Source organism: Centruroides sculpturatus, unplaced genomic scaffold (genome assembly GCF_000671375.1).
Source record: "Centruroides sculpturatus isolate CEXI.00-Female unplaced genomic scaffold, Cexi_2.0 scaffold82, whole genome shotgun sequence".
Lineage (NCBI taxonomy): Eukaryota > Metazoa > Arthropoda > Arachnida > Scorpiones > Buthidae > Centruroides > Centruroides sculpturatus.
The window spans coordinates 1,036,637-1,051,538 of record NW_019384498.1 but is presented as its reverse complement, the minus strand read 5'-3'; the positions used below and the strand labels follow the sequence as shown (position 1 = coordinate 1,051,538).

The following is a 14,902-nucleotide window of genomic DNA, read 5'->3' as shown; positions in this document are numbered from 1 at the left end:
AATGTACCAAAAATCTAAATGTACTTTCAATTTACTGGAAAGGGCAAAATGTACCAGAAAAGTACAAATGTACTAGAAACGGCAACACTGGGCCTGGCCTTCTCCTCGAGCCTTGTGGGCAGATGCTGGTGACCTTTCTTCCAATTGTAATGTTGTCGGAATATTATCCTGCCATCCCGTTGCGTAAGTAGTTTTTTTAAATTACTTGAATATTGCCAGGATATTCAGATTTATTTCTCTTTTAAATTTTTTAAGTGCCGGCTTGTAGTCTTCTGTTAGTCATTTTCTTTTTTCGACGGTGCTTCTGGTCATTTTCCTTCTAACTTTCCGAATCTGCTTTTTCTTGCCTCTCTAGTTCGCTTGTTTACCAAGGCATTTTCTTTCGATTAGTTTTTTATTTTGGTTACTTGCCAGTTTGCATTGCTTCAGTTATATGTGTTACATACTAATCAATGTACGAGTATGTAGTAAGTTTTCGGAAGTCATACTTTTCATTTCCTAGCAAACACCTCACTAAATAAGTCCCAGTTGGTCAGTCTGCATATTTTTCTCCCATTGGTATTGTAAAATTGTTTATCTTCATGATAAGGCTTACTGAAGGTATAAGCCACAATGCAGGGGTGCAGTTTTCAAGTTATTTTTAACTTCTTTAATTTAAAATATATGGCATGATACCTACATCAAAGTGGTAGTGGCTTGCACCTGTACAAAAAACTTTTTCTGTTAACAGTAGAGGAATGCCTATCATATAAATGACTCTTTTTAGGAGAAACAATTACAACTGAAACGACCCGAGTTTAGATTTGCATCGGTAGGTCTTATACACTTAATTGAAGTCTATTAACTTTTTTCGTACCAATACTAATTGTGTGAGATCCGAAAGGCCCTGGGTCTAATTTGTGAATTTTTATTAATATGTTTAAAATATCGACAAAATATTACTTCATTTTGTGTGAAAAAACTAGTGTTTTAGACGTGGGAAAAATAGATGACAAATGTCATTTCCTTTCCACAGAAGAGAACATCCGCTGTTTTTCCCATATCTGGTTAAAAATCTCGCTCGGATGGGAAATGGTTACCCCTCATTCATCCCCCTTTCGTCCGTTCTCACGAAAGAGTTACTGGACGATGATTGGACGAAATTTTGAAATAAAAGGAGAAATTAGTCAGAATTCGGGGAGTTCTCCGACCGATTTGAAAGTGTCCAGACTCCACATACGTTTCCTCCTGATGGCCAACGCCCATAACGGAGTCCGATAGACTAAGTCCCGAGTCTACACTTAGAAGAAGTGATATTTTTATATTTTGTGCACGAATTGATCTCCCATACGAAAGTAATATGAACTCTATCTACAAGGTGTCCTATATCTACAGAAACGAAGACGACAACTAACAGGTCGTATGTTTAGAATCATTTTGTGAGCTCTCTCTCTCGAACGCGCATTAGCATAGATTAAGTCGTAGTCTCTAGCTTGTCGCTAAATGGTTGTAATCGAAATTTTTGTATTCGTTTGTTTGAGATTTATTAAATTTACTCTTGTTTTATTTTATAAGAATGTCTCCTCAATTTATTCCGAATCAGATCGCATACGCGTGTTAATCCGCGTATAATAAGATCGATTAACTGGTGTCAAGGAATCCTGACGTAGATCCGAATCTCGCGATTTGGATCATTATTAAAAGCCCTCCTATAGGAACTTTTAGGATCGGATCTCTCGATCTGAAACCTGGAGAACTAGTTTTACCAACTGGGTGCCGAATAAGTGGTACAAACAATCCTCCTCGGATTAGTATCCCCGGCTGATCTCACAATTGTTATCTTTTCAGTTTTATCTGTTTTCTCGAGATTAAGGACGACAGGCAGATAGCCAACAGTGGGAATTTATTAATGTATTGTACATATTTTGAAATTGCAGTTCCAAAACTTGTTATTACATGTATGAAAAGCGAACAATAAACTTCACAAACTGAAGTATACACAGGAAACTGGTATTTAAAATTCTTCTAAAATATCCTAGAATTTCAAATTAACATATTTGAAGCTACATATTGAAATAAATTGTAATAAGTCAGTTATTTCTACTTTTGGCGAACCTGAGATCTACTGTGTCAATTTCATTCGGTCCTTCAGAACTCGGTGCTACGTGACTTCCGCAGAACAATCTACAATCTAAAGTTAATAAGTAACATTTAGTTAAGTGATAAATTTTATATTTATTTAATTTCTTTTGAAATTACTACAGTAGAGCGTCGATCATCCGAAAGTCAATCATCCGGAACGTCAATCATCCGAAAGAATTCCAGACAGCAAATTTAAATTTTCATTTGCCATTGCTGTGGCGCTGCAATCTTTGGCTATGTCTTGGGCTACTCAAATATTTTACGTTTTTGATACAAAATTAAATTCTGAAGTATAATTTTTTATTGTTTTTATATTTTTTAATATATTTACTTTGTTTGTACAAAATAAAAAATAATTTTTAACGATAAAATAGTATTCGTTAGGCTTAACACTGACGAAAATTCAACACAAAGCGACACGCAACGGAGAAAAATTTCAACATGGAATAGGTTAATATATTTTTTCGTATATAATCGGTTATCCGAAAAATAAGTTATCCGAACAACCGCTGTCTCAATTGATTTGGATAATCGACGCTCTACTGTATTTTCATTTGTCTTTACATTAACAAGAAGTGTCCAAACGACAATTTAATAATGTTCGATTGATAAATTTGTTAACTGTCATATAATTTCATACATTTAATGAAATGAAGATGTTATATTACTAAATAACGTCGATTTCGTATGATTAGATGTAAAATTGTTGAAATTAAAAGTAGATTGAGATAATCTGTGTTCGGTTATAACTGCTGTTACTTGTATCACCGAAGAGAATATAGAGTATAATGCAGAGAAAATAAGCATTCATACATTACTCACCCCATACAAGAAATTTTTTATTATATAGAAGAAGTCTGCGATTGAAATTCGCATTAAAGATTTTTTTGAATCTTTTCATGAAACTCGTTATCTGCAATAGTTTAAATGAAACAATTGCATGAAATGTTCATATAAAGTAATAATTATATTTAAATTATGTATTACCGTATACTTGAATTCGACTGAAAATTTTTGTATTGAAATGAAATTATCGTACATCTGAAAAGTAATGTATGAAAGTAGTTAATCTCATCCGTAGAATAGTGACAATTCAATGGGTGTAAAAGAGTACCTGGCATCATCATGATTGGCGGCATGGGCCCGGGCGGACCCATCATCTGCATCGGTCCCGGCATGGGACCGGGCATGGATCCCATTCCGGGAGGAGGTCCGACCATGGGCATCCTGGGTGCGGGCTGCCTGGGATTACCCACTTGCAGACTAGCAGGAGGTGGTATCATGGCGCCACCGGGTGGGACACCTGGAGGTTTCGGCGGCTGTCCAAACTGGCCGGATTGTATCTTTCCAGCCTTAAAGGCAGCAGCTAAAATGTTTTTAAAGTGTATTATAAATAAATTTTCCACAAAAGGAAACAAACCAAAGTACAAAAATCTTACTTGTCGCATCGATCAAGTTTTGGGCCTGTTCTTCCATCCACTTTTGATAGTAAAATTTCACATTTTCTTTGTGTTTACGTCCATTACAGTGGGTTTTCCTCACAGAAGGCTTTAAAATAAATAAAATGGCAGTAAATTTTTTAGAATGCTTGTAGATTCTTAAGAAATGACTTACCGAATCGTGTGTCAGATAAGTGTCGCAGTAGTCACAGTAGTATCTGAAAGAAAACAGTTTGATGATTGATATAGTGTTGTCTTTCATCATACAAGTGGAAATAAAATCTTAATCCGAACAAACATTTAAGATATTCTGAGTAATATAAAATTCATTCATTTCCATGATATTTTATAATAATAAGCATAAAATTAAGTCATAAAACAGAAATAGCTGTATGGGGAAATCCCCCACAAACTTCAACCTATTGACCTAGAAGTTTTGCCAGCACCTCACTGATAATGAGAAAGGCTTAAATTTAAAGTCTGAGCTTTCTAGACCCAGTAGTTTTTTCTCTACAAGTGTCTGTGTGCCAGAAAAAAAGAAGAAAATACAAGAAGAAAATTTTATTTCTTCCGTGGCGAAGCAAATAAAATCACTTATTATCATTGACATTGGAAGGCATTGCCAAGGATGCGTTATGTGAATTAAAATGTGAGAGAGTTGTGCCATGCAATAAGCAGGGGGACTAATATTTTCAGCTTTAATTACAAAGACCAGACTGTTGTATCCATAGTGCTAACATAGACTGCGATATTATCATCTGTATTTAAATGATGTATTGTATTGTATTGTTTGCTGCAGAACCATTGTTATCCTATACAATGCAGTGAATGGACAATTCGTACAGCCAGTAGTGTTCATCATGTTTATTTTTGATGAGAACCACCCAACATAAATGTGTACATTGGATATTTAATAGTAATCATTGTTATATAAGTGGCATCTGACAGAGCAACCTATCCCAGCAATGGAAAACCTTTCACTACAGACAGATCAAAATTGAATTTGAAATTTATTAATTCCAACTGTGGGTCAAATACAGTGGGTGATTAGTTAATGAACACTTTCATGAAAGATTTTTATGATCAGACAATGAACACTTCACTGAACAAATACAAGAAGCAGCAAGGTAAAATAATAAATACCAATTGGCCTACCCTTATCTTCGGGCCACAATTTGAAACTTTTAGGAGCGCGGGAGACGTCGACATCGATGTTCTCCCAGTATATACTGATCGGATAGTATTCCCCCGAAGTTTGAAACTCTCCCTTGTAATTCCAGCTTTTTATATTTCTGACAGAAACAATTCTTTTATGTTTTGTTCTGAAAACGGATTTATGCTGATATTTGCTATTAAAGATCTTTTGAAGAAGCGGGAATAACGGTCTTAATTAATTAATTTAATTAATTAACCAGGCAGACAACGGCATCCAAACTAGATTGAGTTTAATAGGCCTAGGAATCTCTACAATTACATTGCTATTAATTATTTCTAAAAAATCATGAAGAAGACAGAAAACCAATCGACATTGGACTGATTTTTAACCCCCACAAACGGAAAAAAACATGACTAATAAAAATGCAAGACCGTGTATATACGTGAATAAACGTAGTAAGAAAGTATATATTTTTTATTTTTACGGGGTCTCCAGAACGAATTAATCAAATTCCCATAGAAACCTATGGTAAATCGATAATCGGTTAATGAACAATTCAGATAGCGTACAAAGTCTTGGAATGGATTATGTTCGTTAACCGATCACCCACTGTATTTTAATTAAAATTTTTGTATCTAAGATTCACAATTTAAGACTTTTTTGACAACTTTAGGACCCCTGCTTTCACACTGTGCGCGCAAAGTTTTGAAATCTGTCAAATAATTTATAAAAACCCAATACTTTCTAAACATTCAATTTATATTAAATTAACACATTAATTCTTTTGTCTCTGTTTTACCAAAACACTTCAAAGTTTTCCCTAGCCCATTTCCCACCTTTTGGTTTGGGCTTCCTATTTTAAACCACATTCATAAACATCTTTTTATTTCATACTAGGTACACAAACATGATAATTCATTATAACTTACACTATCATAGTAAAACACAGTACATGCACCTCTACCTATCTTTAAAACTTACCCTCACTGAGCTCATCTTCCCTTTAGTTCTATGATCTCCTTGTAATACTCCACTAATACTTATTCTTTTCTAATACTAATGAATAAATATAACACAAACATTTAAAAATTTCCATTCTATTAATTAAAACAGTAATTCTTCATTCAATCTTCTCACTTTTCTTGTAAGCCAATACTAATTATGCTCTATCCTTATCATTTTTGTAATGTCCCGTGCTGTATGTTTGTAACTTGTCCATACTCTACTTCTGAACTCTTAACACATTGTAAATTCCATTGTCTTTCTCATCTCATTATTAATTATAGTCTGCATTGTAAAATTAATTGTATGTGCATATAAATTATAAAAACCTCTGGTCTGGTGCATATAAATTATAAAAACCCCTGCATCACCAGCCCTTCTGGAAGGTTAAAAAAAATTATATTCTTAAGTTTATGTATATCCTGTAAATCATTGTAAATCGCTTCTTCTTCATCTTACTATCCTCCCTTCTTCATATTATTTAAGTCATTCTAGCCACTCTTTCTCCCCTGCCCACCATAAACACTAAAACAAATTCCTCTTTCCCAAATAACTAACCTTTTTCTGCCACCTTTCTCTTTAAACATTTACCGTGCTATACTTCTTTTCCCCGCTGACTGCCTGCCTCGTACTACACTTGTTATCAACCATCAAGAAACAACAACAGCAAAACAAAGAAATCAGCAAATGTCAAGTACTGAAAAAGCAAAAACTCAACAAACTCCAAGAACCACAAAACATGAAAAAGAAAATAACCACAACTGACTCTTCAAGGAACAACAATGTCTCCGTTCACCACACAAAACTACACACTTGCTGCAGATTGTGTGGTGAATCTTTCCTTCACTTCCTACTATGCTGTTACAAACTCTCTCAATAAGGTTTTCCAGCATCCCCCTTTTCGTTTTGCTCCCCGTTGCATTTATTAAATATCTTTTCGGCTTTTCCCTCAGCTGGGTTGGTGGAGTTTTCTGAGTTTCCTCCACCTCTTTTTTCCCCTAATGGGGACCAGCTGCCCCTTCAAGTTTACAGTCCTCCCGGAAGGCTGTAGCTAATACCAACAATGGTATTAGGTCCCTCAAAATTCTTTATTCAAAATTTTGCTGGAAATCTTTATCGCTGGATACTTCACTGTGGACTCCCTATTTCAACCACTTTGAATCATCCACAAGACGTTAGGTTAGGTGGGGCTGGGTTTCATATTGCAACTTTCCTATCAATCTTTCCATTCTCCTTGGTCATTAAAAATTAGGTAAGTAAATAAAGCGGAACATAAAACATAACAAACAGAATAAAAATTTAAACATAACAATAACACGTAACGTTATGAGCCCTCACAAAGGACTAGATCTTATGAGCTCTACTTGGGACTTCTATGAGCCCATTTAGGGACACTAACCCCAGACCACCCTTCTTAACATAACATTCTTGGCCTCTTTGTGCTCTCTGAGCAATAAGGGGCCTAATACCAAAAAACAAAAAAAAAACAAAAACATTTAATTTGGATACAGTAAAACTATCAAATTGGTCACAGGTTTACCATCATCGACGTACACAAGTGGACACTTAATACTCCGTACCGTTATATCATGCACGATATCCAACAACCTACAAGCCAGACTATTTTTGCCCATTAAGGCAAGCCAAACTCACGACAACTAGACAACACTAGATCCAAACTGCATGCAGTAAATTGCAAGCACGCCTACCGAATTTGAACCGGAACCCACAAGGAGAAAAGCTAATGCTTTTCCAAGAGACCTGCCAAAAGGAAATAAATAATTAAGTGCACTTAACCAACATAAATATCATCTTATTTATCACCAGACAGATATATTCCTAGCAAAATGTGCAAAGTAAATTATTTTTGCACAAAGCTTGCTGAAAGAAAGCAGACGGTACAATTAATTTCCTTGTAGCCATCATGCTAGTGAATGCACTATTAATTGAAGGTATACAGCTGATTGTTATAGTCTCACAGAGCCATATTATCAATTAAAAATCATTACTTCCATTAAATGGTTGATGTTACCTCCAAAAACTGGAGTACCATAAGTAGTCCAGTCACCGATCCTTACAGAACTATTTATGAGGGAAATAGAAGCTATAATTTTTTCAGCTCCACTCATCATCCATTACCTGCTATTGTATCTCAGATATATTGGGATGACACATATACAAAAGTATCAATGTTTGTTCCGTGCTCATCTGATATATCATCTCTGATTAACTACACTATAAAAAAAATCACCAGCAAATACTGGCATTTTCAATTTAGCCATACTTAGAGGAGATCATCATCATCATCTTCATTTTGAGATATTCCATAATTGATAGAAACCCTATAATTATAACAGCCATCAAAAATATGGTAATTTCTTCTTTAATGCATTATCTTTACGCTGCTTTTCCCTGACAAAATCTGGATGGGTTGCATAATGGATATATATGGAATATATATATGGAAAAATAAAAGTCAGGTTTAAGTCATTTTATTTGACTTTACGTCTGTCCGCCACAAATATTTAAATCATAATATCTCTAGAAAAGTGTTAAAAGCACATAAAATCATATTAAAATACATACTTCACAGTAAATGTTAATATAATCATCATCAAATCGTAGAGAACGAAATGTGAAAACATCTGTGACTGAATGTCGTCTTATTTAGCGGTCTTTAAGAGCTCAATATTGGCATTTTCCACGGTAGTTCCAATATCTGCTGTTTGGTGTCGTTGTCAGCACCACTCAATATTGGTAAATTTAACATAAATTAGTTTTTCTACTATCGCAAAATAATTTTAACAACTGTATTTGTTATTTAATCCTACAGAATCATTTTATTTTATAATGTCTTAGAGCAAATCACATTTACAAATAGTGCACTGTAAACATCAAATTGTAAACATGTATAGTACATTTACAAGTATGTACGTACGTACATATATTCGCAAATTTAGATTACTTTTTTCTGTACTATATTAAAAACTAAAATTTGTTTGTAACCTTAAAACAGATTCTTATTAACCATACATTATTAAAAATGCATTTATAAATAAAATACAGAACTGGGAATGGTTATTTGTGGTTTAGCCTAGTGACAAGTAAATTCAACTTATGTCGTTTTTCAACTTAAGTCACCTCTCCTGGAACCTATTACCGATGTAAGGCGACGTATACCTGTATATGGTATTGCATTTGAGACCCATAAGTTTTACATCCATGTTTCCACTTTCTCTGGGGTGCAGTGACGGAACAAATGTACAAGAATATCGGAGGACTCAAAAGTCAAACAGATCACTCCCAGTACTCTCCAGAACACATCTGACATAATGCAGTGACAATACTAGGACCAATTCCAACATTTGCAAGAGGAGACACTGCAATATCATACATAAAACTTATTTAATCCATGATAACTTTTCTGATAGCCCGTGTAAACCACATTGCCTGGTATGGCAGCCTTAATATGTCTACACAAACAAACCAATGTGCGAGAATTATAGAAAACAAAGGAAAAAACTCAACAATACAATATTGTTAGAAGCCAGGATATATCAATTTTCTATCCGGAGAACGTCAGCTAATGCTTTCTCAACCTTACTCCCAACTTTAGTTGCCTCTGGAGAACCACACCTTCGAGTACGACGACAAGGGACAACCAAGTTTAGTCAGTCGTCGCCCGTTCATACCATTAGAATCAAGCTTCAGAATCACTCATTTGGATTTGTTTGCATGCTTCACCCGTATTTCTGTCCCGATGCTATGCAAACACGGGCAATACCATCAAACTTTGGCACGGCAAACTATTTTCATTTGTTGGGGACAGTTTTCCCGTGCTTTCCAACATAAGAAATATTGGTCGGGATGCAAAACATTGTAAACTTAAGTATCACTCCTCACGACTGAAATATATATAAATGCAAACTCTGTCTTGCCATTTCCTAGTTATATTTAGTTAATCACATTGTGCGACACCTCATAACAAAGCTACCGTTTCCTTCTCCACCCTCTTACCATCAGTCTTGCCTACAAGACTGCATCACTGCCATCTGCAACCGTGCTTGAAATTCGAATACTAATCACAACCGAGTTGGCGTCAGAATGATTCCAGTTTACACACACATTCGGCAACAGTCCCATTGTATGTAAAATCAAACCAAGTGCATGTAATCAAATAGAATAGCCAGAAATAGTCAAACTGGGTTTGGCTATTTCTGGCTGTTCCATTTGACATGTATTTTAAGGCTTCATCGTGCAAATTTTGTGTATTTTGTAAAGTAATAAGCAAATTTACTTCAGTTTTTGTAAAGTTGTGTAATTTATTAACAAAATTTAAATATAAAATGTGTTTTTGTTACGTGAATTTGATGACACCTAAAGTCACTTCTACCCAACTCCTTTATGAATTTCAATCAATATTCTACGATTATATCATGTTTCAGCGTATAATTTTCAACTTAAATATGATTTATGTACACCAATTAATGGTTTTAATCAATTTAAATCCAATTTAATTCCTAAAATTGATACTTACTTCGGCATTTTCTTTTGTCGTTAACAAATTTAAAACAGCCGACGATTCTTTCGACAAACTCTCCATCCGCCACCTAACGGCGTAAGTTGAGAATTTTTTTTTACACATTTCATGAATTTTATTATCTTACGAGTTATTTAAAAAATTATCGTGTGACTTTTTAACGCATTAAATATTGATAATTATTTAATTTCGTTTGTATTAAATTATAGTTTGGAAAGTATAAAAGTACAGTATATATAAACATCAGTTGCCACCTGGTGTTGGAACCGGAAGACGTATGTGGCGTGATTCGTTTCGTCTGGAGGTAAATAAGTAAATTTCGCTATATTTTAATTACTATTATTCAATTTTGTCATTAAATTGGAATTTATAGGATAAAACGAATATTTTTTAGTTACGTATCGCCTCAAACGATACAAAATTTTTATTTTTTATTTCGGTTTCGACGTAATTTTAACGGATTCTGCTTATTTGGCTACTTATTAGCCAAAACGTCGTGAAATTTAACTCTGCGTTGCATTTTCGCGTCCAATTACGCCAGCGATCTGACTGAAAATTATTAATATTTCTTGCGTTATTTCCTTCTTTTTAAAGTTGATTATTATTATTATTATTATAACTCGTTTTTTTGCTATTGTTAATCCGTTTTATTTTGTCGTACGGCATTCGAATGCCCGTTACGTTCCGATCACTCCCACCAGGGGTCCAAACTACTAAAGGTCTTACGTCACAGGAGGAAATTTCAGGGTACAAAAGCCAGCGAGAAAATTTACATTTAGCATTTTTCCTTCCTTAAATGAGCGCGCGCGGCTAGAAACAAAAAAGAATGGGTGATGCGGTTGTTGAGAAAACTTGAACCAAAACAGTTAAATGACGTCATTAAATCTCGTTTCGCCTATTCGTGGTAGATTTTTTTCTACATATGGCTACAAAGGAATCAATATGGCGATTGCCGCAATGTATCTCTCGTGTCCAGACCTTGATGCTCATTACGAAAATAATATTTAGTGAAACGGGGCAGAATTGTCGCTATAAAATATCGGAGGCAGCCTATCGAGAAAGTTCGATATTGCACGAAAATGCATTTATTTATATTGTAAACGACATCAGAACGCGTTCATTCGCCATTACTAGTAAATCTGGAAAATTTAGTCTATTTTTCCGAGAATCAGTTTAGAATAGCTTTTTTATACGTCACAATTTTCATTTCGGGTACAGTAATACGCGTGTAATTTCATCTGGCAGCCATCTTGACAACTGTCTTCGACATATTCTCGTGCAGCGAGAATCACGAGCGAAAATAGCGTTAACAAAAATGTTAATTTTTTTTACAAGTTTCACCACCAGAGTGCGTCCTGTATTTAACGTTACTAGTCTGCCAATCGGCAGTCGCTACAGCTTGCATTCAGCGCCCCAACGTCAGATATCGGAACTAGAAATGACGTAGTGAGCGCGGTGTGTGTAAATGAGTCACAGATCGGACACTTATTTCGCGCGTCGCGGTAATTTCCGGCTAGAGCTTAAATTTTGTTGACAGATATCGGGCTTAAGTGATTTATTATTAAAAAATATTTCCTTATACTGCTCGTAAAATGTCACGCGACAGCTTAATTGTAATATCTGACACACGTAGTGCTGTGTGTCATTACGTCACGATTTTTGCACAATCTAATCTAATGTGAGGACGATTGTGATTTTGGACTGTAAAAATTAGAGTGCCAAGGGAGAAGTTATTAGGCCCAAATACGGAATGGCTGCCATGATTACGGATGGGGAAAACAATACCCTATTGTTAATACTTCCCCCGTTCAGCAACACATACCCAGGAAGATTTGGAAATTTTGGTCACACCAGCTTGTAATTTGAAATTACAACTGTATTTGTGATGTCGGAAGCAAAGTGGTCCGGCTTCCACCAGACCTTCCTACGGCCTTGTCACTACTGCCGTAGGTCATTACTGTGTTAACGAGCATACGAAACTAATTGATTGTGTGAACCGTTTTGACGTCGAGTCAAAGTGTTCCAGCTAATGTCTTGTTTCTTAATTTTGGAATCTGGCCACTTTAATTTAGTACAGAAAAGAAACTGTATACAGTTAGATAAAACAATAAAATAACAGACTATTGTTCGTCAAATGATCCTGTCAAGGACAAAACCAGATTTCTTTACCTTTTGCCCCAAGTACCGAGAGGGCCTTTCCTTCGAGTCCGTAACAGAGTGTCCTGTGACCATTTGTAAGAGACAGTCGGTCTTTCAAAATATTCTTGGTAACGACCTGGATTCGATCACGGGTCCCACAGAGTGGTAGGATGATGCCTTCTCCATCCGAAATGACTTTATAAATCTCTCCATAGAGGAAAACTTCTGTCATCTTTCTCTTATATGGAGTTTGAGCTCAGTTGAACACAAACAAACCAACCAAACTGTTGTACCTGTTATTGAATGAGATGATACCTGCTCTTTTTCAAACAAATTCTTCATTAAAATCATTAGTTGGCAACACCGTGGCCCATGTTGTGCATGCATAATGTCCGGCAACAATGATTCTTCACATCNCTTAACTTGTTATTGTTTACTTGAGAAGAATATAACAGAGAATAAACTGCCCAAATACCCTTAAACAAAGGAAAAGTACGTCCTTTATGAAGGCATAGAGCCACTACATGAAAATGAAAATTAATGAATACACTGTGTACAGTAATTTACCTGATAAGACAGACCTCAGAAAAATACTTTATGAGAGCTTTTATACTTTTATAAAGCTGTCTATAATGAAAATTAATTAACTAAGGATTTTTTCGCCCTGCCAAGGTGTGGACCAGTTATCCGGAGTGCTAAGTTATCGAGGGACGAGTTTTCGAGGTTCTACTGTATAAGCAAGAAGTTGCGCGTGGCCGCTAATATCGGTGACTCGTCGATCTGAAGTGAGAACTTTCAACAGCTATTGATTTTCTCCTTCATAAAGTCTCTAATGTCACTGGACATCTCAATAACTCGGAGACTGATTGTGTCATCAGAAAGAGGAATTTTTGCTATTTCATTGACAGCTTCTGAACCCAGGACTACGAGTATTTTCACCATCTCTTTGCAAGCAGGCATTAATGACGTTTCAGCTATTGTATGTGGTTTTTTGACCTTTACGATAAGTTCGGCTACCTTATAGCTAGCTTCCTGCACTTTGTCCGAAACACATACTGTTGTAGTGATGAATGCTGCTTGTTTTCGGTTTTGTTCCAACAACTTACGAAAATAATTGACATCTTTGTTTGACAGAGAAGAATGTTTCGTTGACAAATGTCATTTGAATTTACTGGGAACCATAGCAGCATTAGTAAGTTTTTCACCACAAACAATACACCCAGGGATTGGACACGTTTTATCACCGCACCAAAAAAAACCGCAAGATAAATACTGTAATTATCACTATACTCCTGGTGCACTAATTTTTTTGGGCTCAATGCTATCTCTACTTCTACTCGTCGACAGAACACTTAGTACAAAGAATTTGTCCATCTTAGATAAAAATTAAATAGTGTAATAATAATAGAAAAAAATAAGTCTGACTAGCAATCACAATTTTCAGACTACTTCAGAGCACAGCTGAGGTAGAACTGAAATATTTGCAAGACGTGGAACTTATATTATTCAAAGGGAAGTCTAACAAAGGATTTGTGCATCTTAGATAAAAATTAAATAGTGTAATAATAATAGAAAAAAATAAGTCTGACTAGCAATCACAATTTTCAGACTACTTCAGAGCACAGCTGAGATAGAACTGAAATATTTGCAAGATGCAGGACCTATATTATTCAAAGGGAAGTCTAACAATGGATTGGTGTATCGGTATAGGAATGTAATAAAGTTGAGAAAGCACTAACAAACAGGAAAAAGTACCAAAATAAAGTACCCAAAAGTGCTGGAATTAGTCTTTTATTAAAGACACGGTTAATCCAAGCACTTTTGGGAAAAGCACGTATACAGAACAATTGACAAGGGTAACAAAACACCTGTGAGCAAATTTATTTTATATTCAATTTCTTAGAATACATAAAAATGCGAGGCTTGTAAAAAAGAATAAACAAACATCATCATATTTCACCAGTGATGCCTCAGAAAATAAAATACAAGCATTAGAAACACAGCAACTGTGATAAAAATACATAAATCGAACTTGACAATTAATAGAATATGTAAAAGTTCACGTCACACCTTTCACATTGTGACGGCACACCTGTTGCAAAATACTATAATAGATGTTATTGTGCTTGTGTCACTTTCTCTTATAAATTCAATAAATTTTAATGTTTTTAAATAAAATGGAATGTAATTTGGAACATTCTGAAATCACACATGAATATTTGAATTCAGTGAAATCTGAGATATTTCTGACCAAAGTGAATTAGATATGATGAAATCTTGACTTTTTCACGTCAATAGCAGAAAAGTAAAATAGGCATTTTTGTCCAACACTTTGGTAAATTAAAAACAAGAAAAATTTTAGAAATAATAAAATATATTTTAGATGTTTTTATTCATCACTTAACAGTTTAAGAATAAATAATTCAGTCTGAGAGATCTAGTGTGAGCTTTCAAACAAAGTGAACTTCATGCGACTCCCAGATTTTAAAGTTACCGACTAGTATA

General features: G+C 35.0%; 1 protein-coding gene across 3 annotated transcripts; it reads right to left on the bottom strand.

Annotated features, from left to right (window-relative positions):
* Positions 1-1,872: 1,872 nt before the first annotated feature.
* Positions 1,873-10,380, bottom strand: LOC111621984 (U1 small nuclear ribonucleoprotein C-like). Of its 3 annotated transcripts, XR_002756180.1 has the most exons (7): positions 10,256-10,371; positions 3,736-3,778; positions 3,561-3,669; positions 3,236-3,487; positions 3,109-3,162; positions 2,944-3,034; positions 1,873-2,170 (listed from the first exon to the last, which is right to left on the bottom strand). XR_002756180.1 is itself a non-coding variant. In XM_023364277.1 (6 exons), exons 1-6 carry the CDS (start codon positions 10,261-10,263, stop codon positions 2,005-2,007), a joined length of 498 nt encoding a protein of 165 aa, XP_023220045.1. In that variant the 5' UTR covers positions 10,264-10,378; the 3' UTR covers positions 1,874-2,004. The 3 variants fall into 3 exon arrangements, 2 of the variants coding, with proteins under 2 accessions (XP_023220044.1, XP_023220045.1); XM_023364277.1 differs by lacking the exons at positions 2,944-3,034; positions 3,109-3,162 and having other exon boundaries at positions 1,874-2,014; positions 2,095-2,170; positions 10,256-10,378; XM_023364276.1 differs by lacking the exons at positions 2,944-3,034; positions 3,109-3,162 and having other exon boundaries at positions 10,256-10,380.
* Positions 10,381-14,902: the final 4,522 nt, after the last annotated feature.